General features: G+C 46.4%; 1 protein-coding gene, 1 long non-coding RNA gene and 1 other non-coding gene across 6 annotated transcripts in view; all 3 read right to left on the reverse strand.

The window, feature by feature from the left end:
* The window catches only part of ATG16L1 (autophagy related 16 like 1), a 48,654-nt gene extending 26,810 nt beyond the window's left edge, over nt 1–21,844 (reverse strand). For 2 of the 4 annotated variants that reach the window (XM_047086093.1, XM_047086095.1), the window contains exons 1-10: nt 21,582–21,844; nt 17,791–17,884; nt 13,637–13,742; nt 12,833–12,906; nt 11,799–12,050; nt 7,548–7,613; nt 5,435–5,521; nt 4,721–4,777; nt 3,706–3,808; nt 753–858 (exon numbers count right to left, since the gene is read on the reverse strand). In XM_047086093.1, the coding sequence (XP_046942049.1) occupies nt 753–858; nt 3,706–3,808; nt 4,721–4,777; nt 5,435–5,521; nt 7,548–7,613; nt 11,799–12,050; nt 12,833–12,906; nt 13,637–13,742; nt 17,791–17,884; nt 21,582–21,696 (1,060 nt within the window). In that variant the 5' untranslated portion in view covers nt 21,697–21,844. The remainder of the gene's footprint in view (nt 1–752; nt 859–3,705; nt 3,809–4,720; nt 4,778–5,434; nt 5,522–7,547; nt 7,614–11,798; nt 12,051–12,832; nt 12,907–13,636; nt 13,743–17,790; nt 17,885–21,581) is intronic. The other 2 variants (XM_047086094.1, XM_047086096.1) reach the window with 1 other exon arrangement.
* On the reverse strand, nt 2,493–2,767 carry LOC124516838 (small Cajal body-specific RNA 6). Its single transcript, XR_006963226.1, has one exon. It is a non-coding gene; the product is annotated as a small Cajal body-specific RNA 6 (non-coding RNA).
* On the reverse strand, nt 10,725–11,358 carry LOC124516642 (uncharacterized). Its single transcript, XR_006963080.1, has 3 exons — nt 11,271–11,358; nt 11,033–11,095; nt 10,725–10,911 (listed from the first exon to the last, which is right to left on the reverse strand). It is a non-coding gene; the product is annotated as an uncharacterized LOC124516642 (long non-coding RNA).
* Nucleotides 21,845–23,510: the final 1,666 nt, after the last annotated feature.

Here is a 23,510-nt window from a genome sequence, read left to right on the forward strand (position 1 = left end):
GACAACAAGCGTGCGTGTGCTACAACTGCAGAAACTTGACAAACTGGTTCTTACTAACACCTTCAGCCTTATCCCTTGACCTTGCTTTATTTAAAAAAAAACCAGGAGTAGCTAACTAAATCTCAAAATGCTGAAATTGAGCTATCCCCAGCTTCAGAAGTCTAAGAGATGGTTTCATTAAGCCCCATTTCCTGTTCTAATGCCACTGCATTTCTGAGTACTCAGAGGTCACTTCGGAAACAAGGTCTAATCAAAGAGACTGGGTGTTGATCTTTGGGCTCTTGATGATAAGCTGCTCGTTAAATACATTTTTTCCTGGGAGATACACCCCTCTTTTTCTTCCCAAGCTTAGATATGACCTCAGTCATTTTCCCCCAGGCCAAGGCCACTTGTGTTCTTAAATGCACACACTTTAGCTCAATGCGTAGTTTAATTATAAAGTCTAAAACTTTAAGACTTTTCATTTTCCTTCTAAAACCTGTGCTATCTTGGAAAATATTCTAGCACGTATCTGAGAAAATGCAAACATGAACGTATCTGTAACTTAACAGCATTTTCTAGTCATTACTTAAAAACTCAGAGCAACGGCCACTTGGCTGTAATGTCTGAGATGGTAATGCTGCTTTGGTCAGATGATCCCTTACACAAAATACTGTATATTTTGAGAAGATGAACAATTCAAAGATTGCCTGAAAGCAAGGTCAACCAGATGTCCCCAACACAGCCTCCCTCTCTCACTCTTCAGGTCTCACCTCCAAACACTTCCCAAAGCTTAACTCTCCGATCCATGCCTCCTGTGGCCAGCAACCGGGAGCCCGGACTGAACTGCACAGCGTTGACTTCCCCATCATGAGCGTCCTGCAAGACAAGCACCCTGCTTCAACCCCAATCACTGTCATTCTTGAGAAGAGCGAGCCCAATACAAACGAACATTCTGGATGCCTAACCAAAGGTGTCAGACATTTATCCATAAATAAAGGAGATCACTCATAAACTAACTTGGATTCCTAGCCTAGGGTTCCCCGAGACTCTGCTACCATTTTATTCTTGTAAGTTACAGTTCCATTTTTTAAATACAGAGCAACCTTCTTAAAAAGGAATCAAAATCTGTGTAGGTTCACCGCCTAAAGTTTGTCTTTGCCTTAATTTTATTTCTTCTTAAGAAAAATGCAATTTCAATCTATATTCTATGATCTTCATAGCTTAAAAGTAAGCCTCTGATTTAACTGCCTCTTTTTTGGTCCAGATTATATTAACGCCACACACTAAACTCTTTATCTAGTGGAAGTACAGCATGACTTCTCATGATTTAAAAAAAAAAAAAAAAAAAAAAAAAAGCCTTTATGGTTTTCCTTGTAGGAGTAATCTGAACTTGGAGTCCTGATACGAGTGGATGCCATTCCTGCTGCTACAACACACATCAGTGTAACAGGGGGATTCTATTCAGTTCTGGAAACATGGCTCTCTAATGTGTACTAGCAGGGTGACTTCGGCCAAGTTTCTTAGCTTCCTGAAGCCTCAGTTTGCCCATATACAGGAAAAGACTTCCGCAGGTTTTGTGACCTAGGACCGTGCCTGACCTCGAGAAGGCCTTCAATAAAATAGGTGTTACTTTGGGAGAATTTAAATTCTTCACAGGGAAATTTTTGAGACTGGCATTCAAACTAGAACAAATAATCTGAAAAGGTGGCATGTTTTCTGTGTTCAGGATGGGAAGGGAAGCGGAGTAAAAAGCATCCTCTCCTAAGATGGAAGAAAAGAATATGAGAAGATTCACTAAAAGACTACAGACGCTGCAACTTTTGTGGATGAACTACGATGTCTGCAATCTGCTTTAAAGTGCTCCGGTAAAGTGTGTGGGCGAGAGAGTAAGACTGGCAAACGTGGCTAACTAGAGCTGCCTGACAGATGATGGTACCGGAAGTTCTTTTTCTGGATTTGAAAATCTCTATAATTAAAAGGGAGAAAAAAAAAAGACTGGAAAACACGGATTACAAGTAGTAGATCACTGGGGTGCCTGGGTGGCTCAGTCAATTAAGCATCTGACTCTTGATATGGACTCAGATCACGATCGTGTGGGTCGTGAGATCAAGCCCAGTGTCGGGCTCTGTACTGAGCACCGAGCCTGCTTGGGATTCTCGCTCTCTGCCCCTCCCCCTTTGTCTCTCAAAATAAATGAATAAACTTCAAACCAACCAAACAACCAACAAACAAGCCAAGTCATTAATCACTTGCCGAAAACATCATTTTGGGAAGACAGAATCTGTCACATTTGCTTGGGACTGAAAAAGATGCTTGAAATATTATCAGAAACATGACCATTAACTGATGGCGATAGAAACATCACTTTATTACTGTCTTACTATTATTCTCCCTGGTGATGACACCCCCACCTCAGCCCTTCTGAATTGCTGAAAAGCTGTAGGGGGACCAATCTTTTTTGCCTCCATGTGACTTCCTTCCTTTTCCTTCTTTATGCTTTCTACTTGGGAGGTCTCAGATTGAAAACTTGAGATCATGCACCATCACACCCATAGCTGCCACTCTTCAATCTCCTGCACGGCTGGTTCTGTCGGATATTTGTCAGCTGTGAACTGTCCACTCTCAGAAACACACACTGACAGAATCCCAAACTATCAGCTGCTCCATTACCCCGTACACATGACTTAAATGTGACAGGAGGAAACAATGGGCTGCTGGGAGGTGAGGGCAGGGAAGGGGCTGTGATGTTTAGTGCAATCAGACCTTTTACCAATCATCACTGACCTCCGCAGGGTGCCTAGGGCCTGTCAGGGAATCACAGGAGTGGAGGAGAAACCGAAGGGGTCTTGACTGTCTCAGTTCAACTCCTCATCGAGAGGGTGACTCCCTTGACAACATACAAGGTGGTTAAACCACTCAACCAGTTTGCGGTGTGGAAACCTCCCGAGTTCCTCCTTATGCCTGGAACTGAAAGTTTCCCCCATATAAATTTCATCCCATTTTGACAGCGAGTCTTTCTCTACCCTGAAAGCGAGCTCCTCTAACTCACCCCATGCAATCCAAGAGTCAGCCCAGCTACCTGGGCCCTGCTCTGCCTTTCGATCCCCACCAGCCTCCTGACTGCTGGCCCTGAGCCAGGTACTCTGTGTTTCTCCAAGCTGGGCCCAGTGCTACTCAATCACCCCAGTGGGGACCTAATTACTCCTCGGTACTAGCACCCAGCTCTGAACTCCAGCTGACAGTCCGGCTATCGAGTGGCCTCTGCCCAGGACAGTCTCCTGCTTCCAACCTTACTCCTCCTAACAATCGCAAGTCACACGGGTTTGGGCAGATTCATGAAGCAAATAGCTGCCCTTATCAACCTTCTAAAACAGACTACTGACCAGAATCTCCATTCTAGATGGAAGCCAACTGGTGATGACAATTACATGCATGACTGTAACTTCTCACCAACCCTAATCACTTCTCCCTTTTCCCATCTCTCATGTTACCAATTTCTCTCAGCCAGTCCTATATTAGAGAATGGTTACAATAAATCCTGCCCCCTGAACCTAAGCAAAATGTATCAATCCCTTCCTTCAGACAGAGCCAACAGGCGTAAGAGCTTGCTATTGCTACAAATAAAATGGTAGTAAACTTAGCTACAGCACAGAATGGATCCTTTAACTGTCAGGCTCTGTTACCATACAAAGCTTGCTGGGAGTGGGGTTAAACCATACTTACAAAGACACATATGGCGGTCGTTGGCACCCTCACTTCTTTACTAGAACCAGGATGAGTATCCACGTTATCCTGGGGAACTGGAAAGGAAGAGACAGAGCGCCTCCTAAGAAGTAACATAAAGGAAACTATTAGGACTGCACAGGGTTTAAGGTCCACCAAACGCCCAGAAGGGCTTCACAGACGACTTTTGGCAGCTTCTTCTCCCTCCTAGACTCTCCAAACCACAGAGTGATGCACCCGATCAGAAGCACCCTCACCCAAATGACACCCGGACAGATCTCCAGCACATACCTGTACTCTCCGGCTTGCTAACTCATGGACTCCAAAACCCAACACCGAAAAGCAATCCCAAACTATTGCTTCCCAGTCAATAAACTGCTACGAAACGTTTTCAACATATTGTAATTGCCCGCTCAGAGGGAGCTCGTCTGTATTTTTATAAGATGACTTCAAGGTGACATCTATGCCTACTTATAATCACCCTCAACGTACACCGTGGCCAAGGAGGAGTCGAATGCATGCCAAAGGAGAGAGGGATGAGAGCGTGACTGCTGGGTAAAGAGCTCAACCTAGCGCCTGCTCAAAAGGGTGAAGCGCTCCTAGGAGCATGCACAGCGGCCTGGGTGCACATGCACATCCGACCATGGCGGGGAGGGGTGGGCGGTGGGGGATGGTGAAGCGGTGATCAGCACGATTACGATTATCAAGGAGCCACGCTCGCATGCCGGGCCAAGAGAGGGTAGTATTTTCACCTGGCAGCATCAGAAGAGTGATGTCCCAAAAGGGGAGACTCGGACAGACTAAAGGAAAGGCCAGAGATCAGCACGCAGCGGGAGTAAGATAAAGAAAATGGAGGAGAAAAGGAAGAAGCTAAGTGAAAAGCTGAAATTAAAGCATCTGTCTACTCAGCACCACTGAAATTTTGGTGTACATTTAAAATGGTGATAAATCCTACATAATACTTATGAATATCCACACACATTTAACAAGGAAAGGTGAAGGTTTTCTAACCTACCCAAAGATATTAGTGATAGAATCCAGAAGGCCTCCAGCAGGCTGCGAGAGTCGCTTACTAAAGAGGAGGGGAGCATAGGTTTAAACCTTAGAAACATTTTGCCCAAGTCATTCATCAATAAAACACAGTCCACAAAAATAGACATCTGGGAGTATGTTTCCCATGGAGTCCCCAAACCCCAGCTGAGAAACCCTTCAGAGGAGCAAACCACCAGAAAACAGTGGGAAGGCAGGAGGGAGGACCTAGCTTCCAAGTTTTAAAAGAAACAAGGTTCCCACACATTAAGTTAACTGTCCTGGAAATCGTGCTTTAGACAAGGACACAGTTAATCTGACCTCAAGGGGTCTGTAAATAACCAATCCCCACCCTTTCAGTTCTGCTCTAGCAAAGAGAAAAAATCCTGGAACCCAAGTAAGAAGTAAGCAGTCTGATCTGCCCAACAAGGTGTGCCTGTCCCTCCTGCAGAAAGCCACTACACTCTTTTCTGCCTCCCCTCACAGCTAGTGGCAGCACGAAGGGACAGCTTGTCTCCCATTAAGAGGTGACCTGAGGAAGACGGGGACACTCAGGAGCCCGCACGCTCCATGCCTAGGACGGGGGGCCGGGCGCTCTAGCGAGGGCCCTGGATGCATCAGGCTGCTCATGTCCTGGCCACAAATGTGCTGTCAGACTGTGGCTCGAGCTCTCCTCTCCCGGCCCACCCCATCCACTTACGTGGCCGCTCTGCTGATGGCTCGCACAGGAGAAGTCTCCTCGGCGTGATCAGAGGTTTCATCCACGATGACTTCAATGTCATCATCCCTGGAAAGAAAGGCAAGGGGCAGAGTCTTTGATTCTGCTCACCAGGAGCTCCGAGGCGAGTCCGCTCTACGAATGTCATCACCATCGCCTAGTCACGGCCTGTGCGCCTCAGAGACGGCCAAGGGTTATCTGGAGGACCAGGGGCGGCCACACTCTGAACGTACTAAGAGAAACATTTAACCTGCTGAAATCAAATCCAGAATTGCAGCTGGAAATAACTTGAAAAGCGATCTTTTGATCCTGTGAGGTGTGAACGCAGCTCTCACTCAGCAGGCAACGACAATGGTTTAGTAAGTCTGTAACAATATGGCGTGCCAAGGGACAGTCTTTCCAGAAGTCTGGCTCACAGCTGCAGGGCTCCCGCACACTGAACTGCAGTGCTCCCGATACAGTCCCGTGAGATGGGCTGAGCGGCACAGAGGACGGCCGGGGCAGGTATGGAGTACAAGAAAGAAAAGGGCAGTGTAGGCAGGAGGCCCAGGGGGACACGAAGGACTACTGGAAGAGCAATGAAATCAGCAGCTGTGTTACTATCGGGTTCAAATAGTGCTTTCATACTAAAAAACGGGAAAGCAAAATCTAAACCCAATTCATTTTTGACTCTGGGTATTTTGTGGTTGTGTTCAAACACTTGGTCCTTCTGACATCTTGGGAGTCAGTCTATCGCATGTCCCACAAGATAATCAAACCACAGAAAGGCACTGCTGTTTATCCCACTGGATACAAAGTACCTCTGGAAGGCACTCCCCTCCCCTTCCTGGTTCAGGGGAAGGCAAGTAATTATTTTGGTCTTAATGACCTCCTGCCGAGTTGCAATCTTCACGGAGAAGTAAAGTAATAAAACTAACAACCCAAGACTTTATCACCTAATATTTGGACTCCTTAGAACTTGAAAGCAAGATTTTTCCATGATTATCTGGATTATGTAAATATATACTTAACTTGTTACCAAGCAAATTAAACCAAGTCAAAGTAAATTCATTTTCCTTGGCTATTGATTTTAGGACTCCATGCAACTGACCCCAGTCTTGGCAGGGATGTCGGGAGACCAAAGGCAGGCCTGAAGAAAGAGAACAAGGCTGGCCTTTCTTTTCTTCGAGGTTGTGGGTTGGGGGAGTCACTTGTGTTCACACAAGGGCGACAACAGAGCAGCAAACGTGAGCTGACCCTATGTGAACACTTTCAGATACTACAACGTGAAGACACTCAGACGGTGCAAAGGCCCAGGGCCCTAAGAAAACACCAGGATGTGGCAACTGGTAATCGAAACCCTTCAAAGACAGACACGGCCTTTGACCCAGAAATCCTACTGAGTGGGAAGCACAGAGACTAAGAACAGGCCTCTATAGTCAGACACCCCTAGGTTAGGTTTGCTCAGCTCTGTTCTGTGAGATCCTGGGCAGTATGCGGGACCTGAGTCGTGTCACGCCCAGCCACCTCTTTATGCTGCAATCAGGAGGCAGCATAAACAGCTTCCATAAGCTGTCATTTCTAGGTCAATCATTTTTTGTAGTTTCCGGAAAAGCTGTCATTTCTAGGTCAATCATTTTTTTGTAGTTTCAGGAAAATACACTGCAGATTTATTTTCCACATCTGGGAGTACAGAAGAAATGTACATATTCTAAATCTAAAGCAGGGCCTCGGTATGAACACCTTTCTCCTACAGGAGTCACCAACCAAGAACGGAGAGCAAGAGATAGAACCCCAGCCCGGCAATACAGGGCAACAGGCCCGACGAGGGGTAGAAAATGGATCAAAGTGTCGAGAGGAAAGCAGCAGGCAGGCAGCAGTCACCTGTTCAGAGTGAGGGAAGTCAGACCTCGCGCTCATGGCTGATGAGGAGCATACACTAGAGGTGCCTCCTGGGAGGTAACGAGTAGGTTTTTATCGGCTCCCTTAAATCTTTTAGTTTTCTTTCCACTAATCCATAACACGGTTTTATAGAAATAAAAACATTACAAAGTCATTTAAAAAGAGTGAATCAAATTACTAACAGCACAGTTTTGACGGGAATATCTCTACTTACTGTTCAACAGGTAGAGGTTCCTTTGCCGCTTCTGCAAGCTCTTTCTGCAGCCGGGCTTGCCGCCGCCTATTAAAACAAAGCCCACTGGTTATATCTGCTTGAAGAAAGCATGGGGTTTCGGCTCTCAATAAACTTCTAGCTCTAATGACACATCTGAATATCCAGCGCATTTAAAATAACTGCCCTGGGGGGCACCTGGGCAGCTCAGTCTGTTCAGCGTCTCTTTTCAGCTCATGTCATGATCTGACGTTCTCAAACCCTGCGTCGGGCTCTGCACTGACAGTATAGGATCTGCTTGGGGTTCTCGCTCTCCCTCTCAAAATAAATAAACTCAAAAATAAAATACAGTAACATAACTGCCCTGGGCAAAGCTACCAAAGTCCCAAGCCCACACCAGTAACATCAGTAAGGAACCCTATCTTAAAGGATTCCAGAGCAAAGCCCAGAAGAGGGATTATGTTCTTAGAGAAAGCAGTGAATGAACTAGTAAGGGAGAAGCCTGCCTGTCATGACCCGGGGCCTCTCAGGACATAAAGGCACACCAGGTTTATGCAGGGTTAGTGGTGGTCTAGAGCTGGCTTTCTGCAGCAATGTACCCAGAGCACGAATGGTAACAGTTAAGATTTACTTAGAATTTACTTCTGCTTGGCTTGGTATTATTACTTCCAGGTTTTAACTCATTTAATCATTAACAATGCTTTGAAATTAAGCAGTATTTTACAGATAAGGAAACTGAGGTAGGAGATTCTTGAACTGTCAGAACGCACATGGCTTCAACTGACCAGGGCTGGACACAAGACGTCTCGGCTGCAGACAAAATTTAATGTGGTCAGCAGCTGAGTCCACTATTTCCTTTTCTCAGAACAATTCTTGTCTTTCCCCAAGTCCTAAATTCAAGATCTCCCTAACTTTTAACCTTGGCCTCGTTTTCTTTTCCACGGCAAGTTCATCTCTAGTGGTTTTTACCCTTTATGTGGAGATCCCCCAATGCAGAATTCTAGCACTGCTATCAAGCCCCAGCCAAGAATTCTGCTGGAACTTTTTGTAAAGCTTCGATCACAGCGCTAATTCTCAAAACGGGGAAAAGTTCCCTAGGTAGCATATCTGAATCTTGGGAAGGGATGACGCTGCAGCTTAAGAAAGTGCATCACACTCTTAATTTTCTATCTGGAAGACGAGAACAGGACAAATGACAAACTTTAATAATTTCTTCTTAGCTGGAAGAGATACCTTTGAGGGAAACTGGGATGTCAGGGTGGGGTGTGTGACCCTCCTCTACTGGAAAGGCACCTGCTGCAAGCAAGGGACATAGGACAGACTGAGGGTCACAGGGAGGAGAGAACACCAGCAGCCCGGCCTTCATTAGAGGAGCCAAAAAGAAACGTCCTCCTTGGATACCCCCCGAGTGTGTGTGACACGGCAGCCGCTGTGCCTGACCATGAGGACAGACCTCAGCAGAGCATGAACAGCTACGTCAGAACATGGAATGGGCCACGCTATCAGGTAAACAAAGGCTGCTAGGAGGAGGACATCTAACCTGGGGATTGGCAGGAAGGAGGGAAAATTTCTAAGGAGTAAAGTCTAAGCAAAGTAATGAAAAGAAAGCCCAGGCCCTGCCTACGCAATCAGATGGTAATACCCCCGACAGCATATTCGCAGGAGGACATTCCAAAGGAAGGAACTAGAGCACACATGTAACATGCTCTCATCCCACTCTCAACCGAAGTCTGTATTATTCTCCCATCCGCTGTGATGACCAAGCTCCTCATCCTGCCTGCTTCTCCCTGGGCAGGTGTTCAACAGGCAACACTATGACTTCCAGGCATCCCAGGGGAGCTCACCACCCTGAAGCTGCCTAAGGACTCCACAGCAGAGGCCGAGCTATTTTACTTAAAGTGAACACGGGGGCACCTGGCTTGCTCAGTCGCAGGGCATGTGACTCTTGATCTTGGGGTTGTAAGTTCAAGCCTCGTGTTGCCCATGTTGGTTGTACACATTACTTAAGAATAAAATCTTACAAAATCACTGTTGCACTATATGCTAACTAATTTGGATGTAAATTTAAAAAAAAATAAAAAATAAAACAAGTTAAAATTTAAAAAAAATTAAAAAATAAAAAATAAAAACGAAATAAAAATAAAATCTTACAGGAAAAAAAAAAGTATATGAGACAGAATCCAAAAGGACAGCTCAATTTTAATGCAACAGAAACTTAAAGTTAGAAAATACAGAAAAGTATAAAATGAGAAAACGAAAGCCCCATTCTCACCACCCAGAACTAAACACCATTAACAACATAATTCCTTTCAATCATCTGATTTCATTCAAATTTTAGATGTTCTATGAAAACACTTCCCATCCTATTTTTAGTTGCATTAATTTTATCCATTTTCTCACATCACTAAGTATTCCTAAAACATGTATTTTTAGATGACTTTGTAAAATCCCACTGGAGGAAAATATCCCTATTTATTTCTCCCCCAAGGGCTCTAGTGCTTTTTCACTATGAGTAATGTGCCGTCACAAAACAACATCCGTGACCAAGTCTCCGTACCAGCTTAGGATGAAGCCCAAAAAGTGGGAACACTTTTCGGGTCCTGCCCGGGTGCCCTTCGGGAGGTGGTGGAACGGGCTCGCCACGAGCAACGTGAAGGTGCTTTTCGTCTCCTTCCCAAGCCCGTGGGGGCCAGATGGACGGACCACATGCGCTCGTGCTTTTGCGAACCCCCTGCACTTCCCACCTGTGCAAGGGCTCACCTACTCCTTAATCCAATTCCATATCAGGAGATTTACTTGACAATCACATGTCCCATTGATTGCTTTTGTGTTCTCTGACTTTAAGAAATCTGAAAATTTTACACAGTCCACTTTTTCTGTTACTTTTAATGTTTAGAAAGTCCTCTTAGGAATTTTTCATACAATAGCAGATAACCAGGTTTTTTTACTTCTACCTCATGGTTTCAGTTTTTACATAGATTCTGAAATCTACCTGAATATGTTATTTGGTAGGAGTAACTATCACTATTACTCTTTAAGACCTTTTCCTATTTTCATTCTTTTAGATTATTAACGGGGGTTTTCAAATTCTAAACTACTGACCCAGGGCTTTAAAATCGTATGTTCCAAGCTCTGGTGAACACTAAGCGCTAGTTTTTCTCAGGGGATTTTCTTGGGCTTTCTAGGTGGATCAGCATGACCCCTCTCCCACCCCCACCCGCTGCTTCTAGTACCTTGCGTTCCGTGTCCTGGTTCTGATGTGTTAGGGACTCTGCGGGAATTTTCAACACACATTTCCCTCCACTGAGACGGACTCCTGGGGTCTGAGATGGGAGGCTTCCCCGTTAAGTACACCATCAGCTACTGGCTGCAGACAGGTGTTTTTATTAAAAGCTTCTGTTCCAAGTTTAAGGGTTTTTATCAGGACTGGGAACTGAGTCTGAACAAATGGCATTTTGGGGATCTACTAAAGTGGTCATACTGTTTACCATGCAAGGTGATAGACTTAATTGATCTCCTAATGAACCATCTTTTCATTCCTGGGATAAATCCTAGTAGGAAAAAAAAAGTACCAGTGAAATTTGAGACTTTGGAATTTCCCATCTATATTCATGTGAGATTAGATCGTACCCCTCTTGTATACTAGCCAGAACCTCATATGGGTCTGGACAGTTTTATGAAGTTAGGGGTGGGGGAAATTCCAATCTTTTTTGAATTCTGCTTTACCTTATACTGTTCAAGAATTGGCTTTTCTGGGGCTCCTGGGTGGCTCAGTTGGCTAAGCATCCAACTTTGGCTCAGGTCACGATCTCATGGTTCATGAGTTCAAGGCTTGCATCGGGCTCTGTGCTGACAGCTCAGAGCCTGGAGCCTGCTTCGGATTCTGTGTCTCCCTCTCTCTGTCCCTCCCTTGCTCACACTCTTGTCTCTCAAATATAAACATTTAAAAAAAAAAAAAAAAAAAAAGAAAGAATGAATCAGCTTTTCTCCTAGAAAACTGAAAGAAACTGGCAAAAACTGTAACAGGCCAAAAACCCTTCTGGAAGGTAATCCTCTGCTCAGCCACAAAAGTGTTCTTATAAATGCAAATCTCTTCTATATCCACCACTGCTATTTCTAATTTGACTAGTGTTTTCTGACTGTCTCATCCTGTCCCCCATCATCAGAGCTACAGATTTAGGTTTTTTTGTTTTCAGAGAACTAGGCTCTACTTCCCCCAAAACGGAAACCACTAACAGTGAACTGATGTCTCACCTTGAATCCTTCTCATTCTCTGCATTGAGGCGGTTGGCTTCCTGGGCTTTCTCGGCCATCCATCTGGTGACCAGCTCCTGGTTCTCTTCAGTAGTTTTCCTCAGTTTCTCCTCCAAGGCAGTAAACGTGATCTGCAGGGCATCATACTCATCCTTCAGGGTCTGGTTGGCTCTTTCGAGGTCCTGAAGCTTACCACGCAGTTCTTGGCACTCTGTCTCCAGGTCAGAGATGGTCTGCAAGCACTCTGCAATTCTGAAAGCAGGACACAGAGAGGAGGAATGGCACCACGCGAGAGCCCTGTGCCTCAGCCAGCACACCTGGTGCCATGGAGGACTCTTACTTAGCCCAGCCCAGCCCAGCCCCAGTGGTTTCCAGGACAAGCCCATTAGGAGAGGAAATATGTAGGGTGAAATTCATCCAGATGATGAATGACTACAAAAGCAGGATCCCCAGAGGGAGCTTTGATGCCTAAAGTGGGGGCTTAAGAGGAGGCTGGAAATTCTGCACATTCTATTGATTCTATCATTCATGGAGCAAAGATGCCTTTCTAAGCCTCTGGAGACCCCTGTCTACAGAGAAAGGGAAAAAGGCACAGATGAAAGACAGGCTCCCCTCCAGCTCAAACGTCCTAGGACTGGGAATCCCAGGCTTCTCCCTGATCAAGAATAGTCCTGCCCACAGACTCATCCCTGTTCCCAAGGGCCACGCACTCACATATGCTGGCCGCATCTCCACCACAGAAGACACCGGCTGCCATATGCAGTGCCCACAGGGAGAGCCATGAATGCTTCAGGAACACTCCAAGGGCCAAGGGTACTTCCCAGGGGTGTGCTGGGAACCTGGGAGACTGAGGGCACTGTCCTTACCTTTGTCTCCCTTAGAGCAGGTAGGCTGTGCATGCACAGAAATGACACTCTTGCTGAGCCCGGTGTGGCTTCCATCCACCAGCCATCACCGCCGGCCCCGCCCACCGGCCGACAGTAAAAGGACAAGTGCAACCCATGACCAGTCCCAGAAGGGTCGCCTCTACTCACTTTGCTTCATTCATCTGCATCTCCCTATCCTTCTGCTGCATTTGGTTATTCAGGTCAATCACCAACTGAGCTAACTGGGGAGGAAAGAACACTTTCATCAGTGAGAGATTTCAGGACCTCAGCTGGAAACTAAACAACAGTGGGTTACTCTAGAAAACATGCCCGTGGGATTCAGCCCAGGCACCAAGAAGAAACGAGCTAGGTGGCAGCGAGGAGCAGAGGGGTCAATGGGGACATTCATGGGAACGCTGTGGGCTCCCCGCCTGCCGACAGCAGCCGTGGGCAGACGAGAAGTGCTACAGGTTCCCTCTGAGGACACCTGTCTGCACCCCCCACCCCTGCTGGCCACCTTTTCAAACCCTTCAGCTGATAAAATGATCAACTGAGCTGAACTGATAACTTTTTCTTTTTACAATTTGCCATCAGACCACCACCCAGGATAAACACAGCCCAGAACTTTTTCATTCTTTCTAATGAACTTTTCTGAAATTGCAGGGTTCACTCTCAAATGCTTTAGGAAGGTATTAGACCTTCGGTAGAACAAGCAGCAAGCTCTTTCCTTCGAGGTTTCTCCACTTATACCTGTCATGCCACCTGTGAGTGTGGCAACCAGCAGTTATCCCTCGGGCTCACCCTTCTGCTGGTGGAGGGGAAGACCTCACCTTTCCCGATGCTGCGTTCTCAGAGACAGGCCGATGCCACAGGCAGCTGGGATGGCTGCTAATTCTAGTGTGCCTGCCCACCTGTTCCCCCACCACAGGGCCCGCACAGAGCAGAAGACAGATGGGGAGCGGCTATCGGTACCTCCCCACGTTTCTTGTGTAATTCAGTCAGTTCTTCTTGGTGTTTAATCCTCAGCTGGGCCATTTCTTGTAGCTGACTATCATTCCATGCACCGTCGTGGCCAGGACTAAATCCCCAAACCAGGAAGACGAAGAGAACGTGCAAAAAAGAGAGGAAAGGAAAAAAAAAATCAGACCTCAAACCTCTTCGATCAGGCAGTGAACAGTAACTTCAGAATTTCAAACCTGCACATGACAACGTAGCCAGTAAAGCAGTTCAGTTCCTCCAAGCAATGGAGTTCTAGAAGGCAGGAAACATGAGACACTTGGTAAAATAAACCAGCCACAACCCAAACACTGGTCGTGTCAGGAACAAAGCATGGGTTCCAGATGAAGTTTAGGTAAATATGGAGAAGACAAGGTCCATTTATGCCAGGCACTGACCTTAGAGCTGGAAGAAGGAAGTAAACACAAAGCTTTGCTCTCATGTGAGTGAAAAATTTTTTTGAGAGAGAGAAACAGATCGTGAGCAGGGGAGGGGCAGAGAGAGAGGGAGACACAGAATCCGAAGCAGGCTCCAGGCTCTGAGCTGTCAGCACTGAGCCCGATGCAGGGCTTGAACCCACGAACCCCGAGATTATGACCTGAGCCGAAGTTGGATGCTTGACTGAGCCACCCAGGCGCCCCCTTGTGCAACTGATAAACAGTTAAGAGCAGACAACAGACAAGTAAATACATGAAGTCAGATGGTCAGATGTGAAGAGAAACTAAGGGTAAAGAGGGGAACACAGCAACAGGGGTCCTGTTCTATATAGGGCACTCGAAGGCTTCTGGGAGGCAACACATGACTGCAGACTGGAAAGAAGTGAGGAGCAAGCTATGCAGCCCCCAGGGGCTGGAGCCTGATGCACAGAAGAAACGTCAAGTGTTGGAAAGGCTCGCAGGCAGTGGCACAACTGGTGCACTCGGGAGAGTGTGAGAGGAGCCCCGCGTGCAGGAGGGTAGAGAAGACGGTCAGGGAGGAGGTGGGGCCATCATGCAGTGCCTCCCAGGCCCCTCTTCGGACCCTGACTTTTCCTAGGCATGACTGGAAGCCACTGTCATGCTGTGAACAGAAGAGTAACGTATGCTTTAAAAGCACAGCTATGGTTGCTGACTGCAGGGGGGCAGGGGTAGAAACAGGGAGATCAGTTAGCAGGCTGTTACACAGTCCAGCTCACGTCGAGGTGGTAGCAGCGGAGGGAGTGAGAGGTGGTCAGATCCTAGATCCATTCCAAAGAGAGTCCTTGGATTTGCCTTGGACTTGGCTGTGGAGTCTACAAGAAAGACAGCAGTCAATGAGGACTCCAAGGCGTTGGGAGCAACTGATAAAACACAGGTGCCACCTACTGAGATGGTTAGGACTAGGAGGGAAGCAGGCTTCGGGGGAGGCCTGAAGAGTGCGGTTTGGACACCCAAGCTGGTGTGTGGAGTGGAAACCGGGTGTCAGAGTCTGCACGTCACGTAAAGAGGTCCAAGCTCAAAGAGAGCAAGTAGAAGCTGTCAGCAAACAGATTATATCTGAAACCACAGAACTGAGTTCAGATTCTCTCAGGGTCAATGTGGTTTTGGAGACTTCACAAGGGTTTACATCCTCTCTCAGAAACAGCAGATGACTGAACTGTGGGCTTCCAGTTCAGGGCTGGGGTCTCCGTTGCAGCTACAGATGAGAACCATCAGATGATAGTCAGACGTTTAAACCATCACCCAGGAAAAGCACAAGATGGAGAAGAGGAAGATGCTGGAAAAGTAGGACACCAGCACCCAAAGGGAGGGGGGAGAACAGCCTCCTCTGTCTGCCCTGTAACAAACCAGAGGGAAAAGGGAGCAGCAGCATGACAGTCCCTCCTAACTTTACCCTTGATGTCTAAGCTATTTCTATCACATGTTCTAAGCACATCCTAATACCTCATCCTTTGAGGCAACTTAATCCTTCCCCAATTTTAGCCCATGAAGTCGAAGCCAAGAGATTAGAAAGTGGAACGCTTTACAAGAAACCATCCTAAACTAGGCAGAAAGACTAGAAATTATTTGTACTAAATCCTCTTATTTTAATGCAAAGCAATGTGCAATATGCAAATGTAAAACTAGTCCCTTCTTCCAGGACGCTAGCATCAGGCCACTCATTGTACCCCTCAGGTGGTGCAGCTAGCTGACAAGGACTCCTGGGCAGCCATGGTCTAAAGCAGTGGTTCTCAGGACCACCTAATTACAGATTATGGTGGCCCTTACCACCCTCATCCCTGCACCCCCAGTTTCTGAAACGGTAAGTCTGGTCGGGGGCCCAAGATTCTGCATTTCTAACAATTCTGCCAGATGCTGCGGTCCAGGAAGCATACACACACACAAAGACAGGACTGAACGATTTCTGGGCTGAGGAGTTTAATGTTGACCTATTCAGAAAGCAAAGGGATTAAAACACTTCAGAAGAGACTCAGATAATTGATCCAGATAAAGCTTTTTAAGCACGGGCAGTAGCGTTTTAAGAATAACTAGGATGAGACAGGCAGAACTTAAGGAGACAGAAGGCAGAAGGAAACAACCAGGCCCATCTTCTGCAAACACCCTTACGACACCATCAAACACCCCTTGAGCTAGTCTCCCCACCGGATGAAGGGACAGATGCATTAAGAGGCTGTGAGTGAAAAATGAGCATGCCTGAGTGGGTGACTACCAACAAGGAGGGGCAGGATACTGAGGGAAAAAGGAATCATAGATGACTTGTGGAAAATAAGAACACCATTAATAGAAACAAGGCGGTCAGGAGGAGAGGCCTGATTAAGGGGCTCAAGTTTGTAGGAAAGGAAGGACCTCCAATTAAATTACCACTCCAGTGATAGTCAAAAGAATTACTGTGTATTTGTTTATTGCACCTTTCCAAACAAATAAGCTTGGCTGACCAATAAAGAAGTATAATCACCCAGAATCTAACTACATAGAAACAAAGTATTACAAGTTTTCAGTTGACTGAATTTACATGAAAAAGGTAAAATGGCATTTTCTACACCTAAAATTGACCAGAACACTGCAACTAATATTTTAAATACTACAGTAGCCCCCCCTCCGCTCATGCCCGCCCCCCACCCCCCACCCCGGCCACAGTCAGGCAGGATCTCTTGAATTTATTATTAAGCAAGGACAAACCCTGGGCTGGGCCATCTGTTCCTCTTGCCCACTCTGGTGTGCTGGGAGACCATCTTGTGAAATGAGGAAACATGGATGGCAGATGGTTATACAGCAGATTTAGCTACAGAGATAAATAAATTCAGCCACACCTCACATTTCTGGGTTTTAAAAAAATCGCTGAATTACTACCAACTTGTTTTTGTTGGTAAATGTTAACGGATAGGCAAAAAAAGTATATAGATTTTAGAGCAATAATGGGAACTATTCCCATACAAACTCTCATATGTAATATGCAAACGTGATAAACATGGAAAAAATAATAACACTACAGAATGATTCTATGGTAAACTGCTTTTGCTTAAGTCTGGCTATTAGATTTTCTTGGACCTTACCCCCCAAAAAGAAATACAGTTTACATGAATAACCCAAGTAAACATATCAAACTTCCCATTGTGAACACATATTTGCATGTTTAATGAAACAACTTACCCTTTCTGTTAAAATGCAGGTTTCTCCTAATCTTTCTTAAAAAAAAAAAAAAAAAGCTTGTTGCCACCAGCTAGCTTAATTTCACACTCTACTAAAATATGTTGAAATCCACCGAACTAAAAAGGATCAAATAGACCTGTACTATATACGAAGCACTTTATATGTTTATGCACCAGGATATAATCCAGTATTAACAAGATTCGTGTAAATCTGCTCAAGAATGCTTACTGATGTGATTATTCAGAGAAAGTGGACCCCGAGGCTGAAGAAGGAATTGGCACAGTTACCTGCCTTGAGCAACTTCTCAAGCTCACAGCACCTACTGCTAAGCCCTCTGGGTGGGCATATACCTTCAGAAAAGAATTTTAGGTACTTGGCTTCAGAAGTTCGTATTTGAAAGGAGCAGACACAAACTGGAGCACAGACGCGGTATTCTGTTCGCCTCTAAACGAACAGTGACAACTCAACGCAGACACGTTTCTGCTGAAGAGACACAAGCGATACAGGATAGTTCCAAAATACCTTATCTCATGCCTGTTGGGGACGTCATGCTTTTCAGCTTGTAGCTTATGGGCCAGCACTGAATGAAGATCTGACTTTTCTAGCAACTTGTTATCTGTTAAAAAAGAGAAGAAAAAAAATTTTAACGGTGCACGCCTTATTACTACTTATTATCCTATAAAGATCTGGACCAAAAAAACAACCAGAAGACTAGATAGGTTTCATTTTCAAGAGGCCTCAAAGTCCTAGGTACTACACTTTGACAGCAAAGGTAGCAACCGTCCAACACCCAGGAACATACGCTCCTTCGATGCTTCTTGGCCTGAGCATGAGCAACCCAGTCAAAGGAACCCGTGGAAACTTCGCTGCAAGAATGTCCCCCACTTACCTATTTTTAATCATAGGAGTAAAAAAATAAAACGAGACAAAAACCACAACCAAATACAATGGAAAAATGACACGTTACACACCTGTAAGCAATGCGAAACAGCTTTACCGTATTATTACATTTGGAAAATTTAATTTTTAGATCTGGGCACTAGAGATACAACTATGAAAAGTCCTTGACCTCAAGGAGCTCAAGTATAACAGAGGGTCAAGCATAAAAGGGAACAGAAGAGTGATCTTCCCTCATTTGCCTGGGTGGTTTTACAGGTGAAGATGGTGGAGTCCAGGCAGGAGGGCAGGCAGTCATCTGGTAAGTGGCTAGAAATGAAAACTTGGAGCCAGCCAACACATGAACGAGCAGAATGAAAAATTCAGACCTTTTCTTACTGGCAGTGGTGAATTAACAGATTTGAAAAGCAGGCAGTGACACGAATGGAGATTTACTAGTAAGAAGTCAAAGATTATCCTGAAATTCCTTGCTCAGGTGACTGGCTGCAAGATGCTAACGTGTCAAGAACACACGAGTGGAGAACTTAAGAGAGAAACTGAGTTTTCTTTCTGAAAAGTAACAAAAGTGACAGGAAGCATGGCGCAGGAATTCAAATGACAAGTAGTTAGGAATGACAGTCCACGGGGACTAGCAAGAGGGGAAGGGGCACTGAGCAGAACAAGAGATTGATCACGGGACACTTGCAGAATAGCTACATTTGATGGGGGTTGTCACAAATCCTACAAGTGTGAGATCAGAACCGCTCTAGAACAAAATTTCGATAGGGTTCGTGCCAGTGAGTACTCCTGTCGGAAGGGCTTATCTTTCTTCTAAAAGAGTCTTGAGCCCCACTTCTCCTTTACATGTGGAAAATGGAACTCCTGGACAGAAACAGAAATACTCTTGGTCTAGATTAATTTCATCCATCAGTTCAACAGAACATGGAAATGTGATTGCAACCTTGGGTGTTCACTCACATCAAAGGGCTCTAATAAGGTCTTTAAAGTGTCACACCAGAGCTGGGTGCCCTGGGATCATCAGGTCTTAAAAAGGACAGGAGGCATTCCAAAGGGATCCTGCTTGAAAGTTCTTCGCACTACAGAGAAGGATCCAGGGGCACCTGGGTGGCTCAGTCGGTTGAGCAGCTGACTTCAGCTCAGGTCATGATCTCGCGGTCCGTGAGTTCGAGCCCCGCGTCGGGCTCTGTGCTGACAGCTCAGAGCCTGGAGCCTGTTTCAGATTCTGTGTCTCCCTCTCTCTGACCCTCCCCCGTTCATGCTCTGTCTCTCTCTGTCTCAAAAATAAATAAACGTTAAAAAAAAAAAATTAAAAAAAAAAAAAAAAAGAGAGAAGGATCCAGCTGAGGGAGAGCTGCCACCTGTCCCTACAGTCTCTTTTCATCTTTCTCTTTAGGCTCAGGCAGGAACTGAACTTGACTGGCCTGGGAAGGCAAGAAGGAGTGGAAGGTGTTCCACAGGCAAACTGGAAGTGACCTCCCCAATGTCCAAGAGAAAAACTTAACAGGCAAAGGTTGTCTTGCTCTCCAGCCCTCGAACTACCTCTCATCTCAGTCGGGGCTCCTAGCCCCTCAGGCATGCGCTACTGACTACAGCTATTTAATGATGGGTTCCCTCTCCAGGATGGTCTCCTTCCGACTTTCCTCCTACATCCTCCCCACCCCACCGAAATGTCCACTGTCAATGCAGAAAAACCATTCGATCTCTGTCAGTACAATTACAAGCAACTTCTGTTTATGGGCTATTATGTAGATGGCTTTCAAAGCACTCACACACACAGTTTTTATGAAGCAGACAGGGCAAGCTTCACCTGCATTTTATAGATGCAGCAAACCAGACCCAGAAAGGTAAGTGAAAAGTTCAGCAAGGTGTGGAGTCAGACTTCCAGTCCAATGTGACTTTCGGTATGTGTTAGCTTTTAAGATTAAGCATTCAATAAACACCTGACCGCCTGAATTTATGTAACCCACGTGCATTTGCCTTGGAAGGGTTTCCTGTGCTTCTGGCGGCCACATCTCCTAGAGTAAAAGGAATTCGCACAACAGCACATCACCTCTCTTTCCTTCCCATCTTTTTTAAGAGGGTGGATTCAGCGAAAGCGAGGAAGGGTCATTTCTTGGGGGCTCCAGCGAGAAAAACAAAATGCAGGGGCTCCTGGGTAGTTCAGTCGGTTAAGCATCTGACCCGCTCAGGTCACGATCTCACGGTTCGTGAGTTCGAGCCCTGCGTCGGGCTCTGTGCTAACAGCCCCGAACCTGGAGCCTGCTTCAGATTCTGTGTCTCCCTCTCCCTCTGTTTCTCCCTCGTTCATGCTCTGTCTCACTCTCTCAAAAATAAATAAACATTAAAAAAAAATTTTTTTTTTAATGCAAAAGTTAGGACCCATCACATCCGTGTTCAAATCCAGACTCCAACACGAATCTGCATGCCTCCCCAAAGAAATACTTAATCTCTCTTAGCCTGGGTTTCCTAAGGCAACACTAGGACCTGCCTTATAGAATTTTCAAGAAGATAAAGTGAAATAACACATACCACACATTTACCACAGCACTCAAACTAGCCCACATATTAGAAATACTTGGGGAGCACCAAAAACCACTCATACCCCTGTCCCACCCTAAATACTGCAATTTAATTGGTCTGGGCTTTTTAATTCTTAAAAGATCCACGTCATACCAACATGCACATAAGATAGGGAACCACTGATTTAGCACAGTCAGAATTCAATACCCCTATTGCTTTGAACCTCATCATCGACATTAACTCCAGACTTTTCTCCAAAGGGCAGATGGAACCATAGGACTGAAAAGGGCCCATTTCTTCCCCCAAATGTGTCATCAGTTAGGTAAAATTGGGAAGGGGGGCAAAGAAACGCTCATTAGGACTCATCTAAGGGTACAAACACTTTTGTCCTCAAAGTGCAGAGGGGTGGAGAGAGGAGGAATCCACCTCTTCCATATTGAAGTTTTCAGTAATAGTAAAGACCACAACGTCCCACCTAAACAGTAAGACTCAAAACCTCTAACAGTTAAAGAACACCGAGGTGGAGTAAAGACAAGAGGTCTGAGGACTCCAAGGCTGAACATTTCATTACACTAAGAGGACAACATTACTTGTGCGAGTTAAGGCTTAAAGTCGGTGACCGTTTCATAACACGAGGCCCGAAACGGGCCGTTTCCGGAGCCTATTCAAGTACACAAAGCGCGGCTGCTGGATTTCCAAGCACAAGCACGAACGGTGCCTGCCCCTGGAGAACACACGGTTTAGTAGGGAAACCGTCTACAGTGAAAGAGAATAAGATCCAAAAAAGGGTTGGGGCGGCCACAAGGCGCGCGGGCGTCGCCAGGGCTCGGCCTCGGCTTCCCGCCGGCTCTTGCGGGGCCCCGCCCGCCCACTCCCCGCACCCGCCCGCCGCTCACACTGCAGGATGATCTCTTCAAATGCCTGCCTCTGCAGCCGGTCCCGCCGCCTCAGCTCCTCCGAAATGTGGCGCTTCCAGCGGGGGAAGTCGGCGGCGCGGAGGCCCGACGACATTTCGCGCGCTGTCGCCCCGGCGCCTCAGCACCGCCAATGCGAGCGGGGACTGGCGGCCGCAGCCCGCGGCATGGGGCGACTAGCCGGCGCTGGAAGGCCGGCGGCCCGGAGCTCGCTTCCACACACAGGCCGCCCCGAACGCCGTCCGGGACGGTCTTCCGGCTCCTGCAGGAAATGGTTTGAATCTGGGCCGGAAGACCCGCCTCCTCACCCGACGCCTTACGCCACACGCACGCGCGAGGCCGATGGCGGCGCGAGGCGCTGGGTATTGACGCCCTCCCGAGGCCGGAAGAGCAGGGAGCAGGGAAGCGGCCGCTGGGAGGCGTGCGGGCTACGCTAGAAGTTCAGCTGCGGGCGGGAAGGAGACCGGGAGGGTGCCGCCCGCCAGTTTAAGTTGACTTCTCTGCCTCCCCCCCCCCCCGCCCCGCGATTTATATTTTTCTTGGCCTGCCTCCCTTTTCTTCATCGCGTCGTTTACAAGCAGAAGTGGGAGCCACTCCCCACTTAGTAGCTGAGTGACTGTAGATGAGCGGCAACCTCGCTAAGCCTCAATTTCTTAATCTGTAAAACGGGGACCCTGCTGATATCTACCTCACAGGGTTGCCGTGAGGATTAAAAGGAATAACCTATGTAATACAGTGTGCACCGTACTGTGCCTGGTATATTGCAAGCCTAACTTCGCCTAGACCGCCGGTATCTTCCAAGGCCTACCCAAAGTCTGGCTGCGCTAGACTTTAGCAAGCGTGTCCCGTTGCCCTTGGGAACTTTATTTTCTTTCTTTTTTTTTTTTTTTTTTTTTTTTTACAACGAAGACATGGAATGCAAAGAACGGTTAAAGAAAAATGTAAATAGATTGGCTATGTTAAAGATTAGAAGCCTAGAAATTATCTATGATCTAACAGTAAATGGGTTCTTAGAAGATAAGCTAAGGGTGCGGAATGTAAACAAGAGGAAGAGGCCAGTTTGCCAGTAGATACTGAAAATGGTCAGTGGAAGACAGTTTCTTGAGAAGATGGCGTCTGTCAACTCAGAATGGAAATGGCCTGTAATAGAATCGTCTGAGCTTCATTTGCCTTTAACAAGTTAGTGAATTTACTGCATGAAATGGAATTGGACAAAATAGGAGGCCAGGGGAGAGGAAAGGAGTATCAGAACCGGGCTCCTCTTCCAATGTCTTAAGTCCAGTGGAAGCTCCTTCAGAGACAGATACAAAAGCCTTTCCTGTGGAGCCCGGGAGTAGCTCAGGCTTCTACAGCCTTGTTGGAGATACTTCATCGGCAGTCAGCACTGAGCGATCTGAATTTGTGGAAAGGACAAGGAAGAAGCAGAAATAGAAGGAACTTTCTCACATGCTGAGGAAAATGAGAGAGCAGTTTTCTGAAAGTCACCAAAAATGCCTCCAAATGTAACAGTGGTACTAACCTCAAAAGACCATAGCATCACAAAGCATCAAATCTTGACAGTTGAATGTGCTTATTTTCCAGATAAGATTCTCATCAAAACATGTTGACAAGTTTGCAGAAACAGCAATTCCACTTGTAGAAATTTGTGTTACATATTTGGACAAATGTCCATATATAAAAACATCTTTCACAGCATTGTTCATAACTGGAAAATTGGAAATGATCTGTATTTTCAACAACAAGAGCTGGGTTAAATAAGTGTATATTTATTGTTCAAAAAAATGTCCCTGGGACACCTGGGTGGCTCAGTTGGTTAAGCGTCCGGCTCTTGATTTCGGCTCAGGTCATGATCTCACAGTTCGTGGAATCGAGCTCTGAGTCGGGCTCTGCTCTGAGAGTGCGGAGCCTGCT

The sequence above is a fragment of the Lynx rufus genome, unplaced genomic scaffold, assembly GCF_022079265.1.
Source record: "Lynx rufus isolate CCGP_SWC_20201006 ecotype Redwood Valley unplaced genomic scaffold, mLynRuf1.p SCAF_2, whole genome shotgun sequence".
Classification (NCBI taxonomy): domain Eukaryota; kingdom Metazoa; phylum Chordata; class Mammalia; order Carnivora; family Felidae; genus Lynx; species Lynx rufus.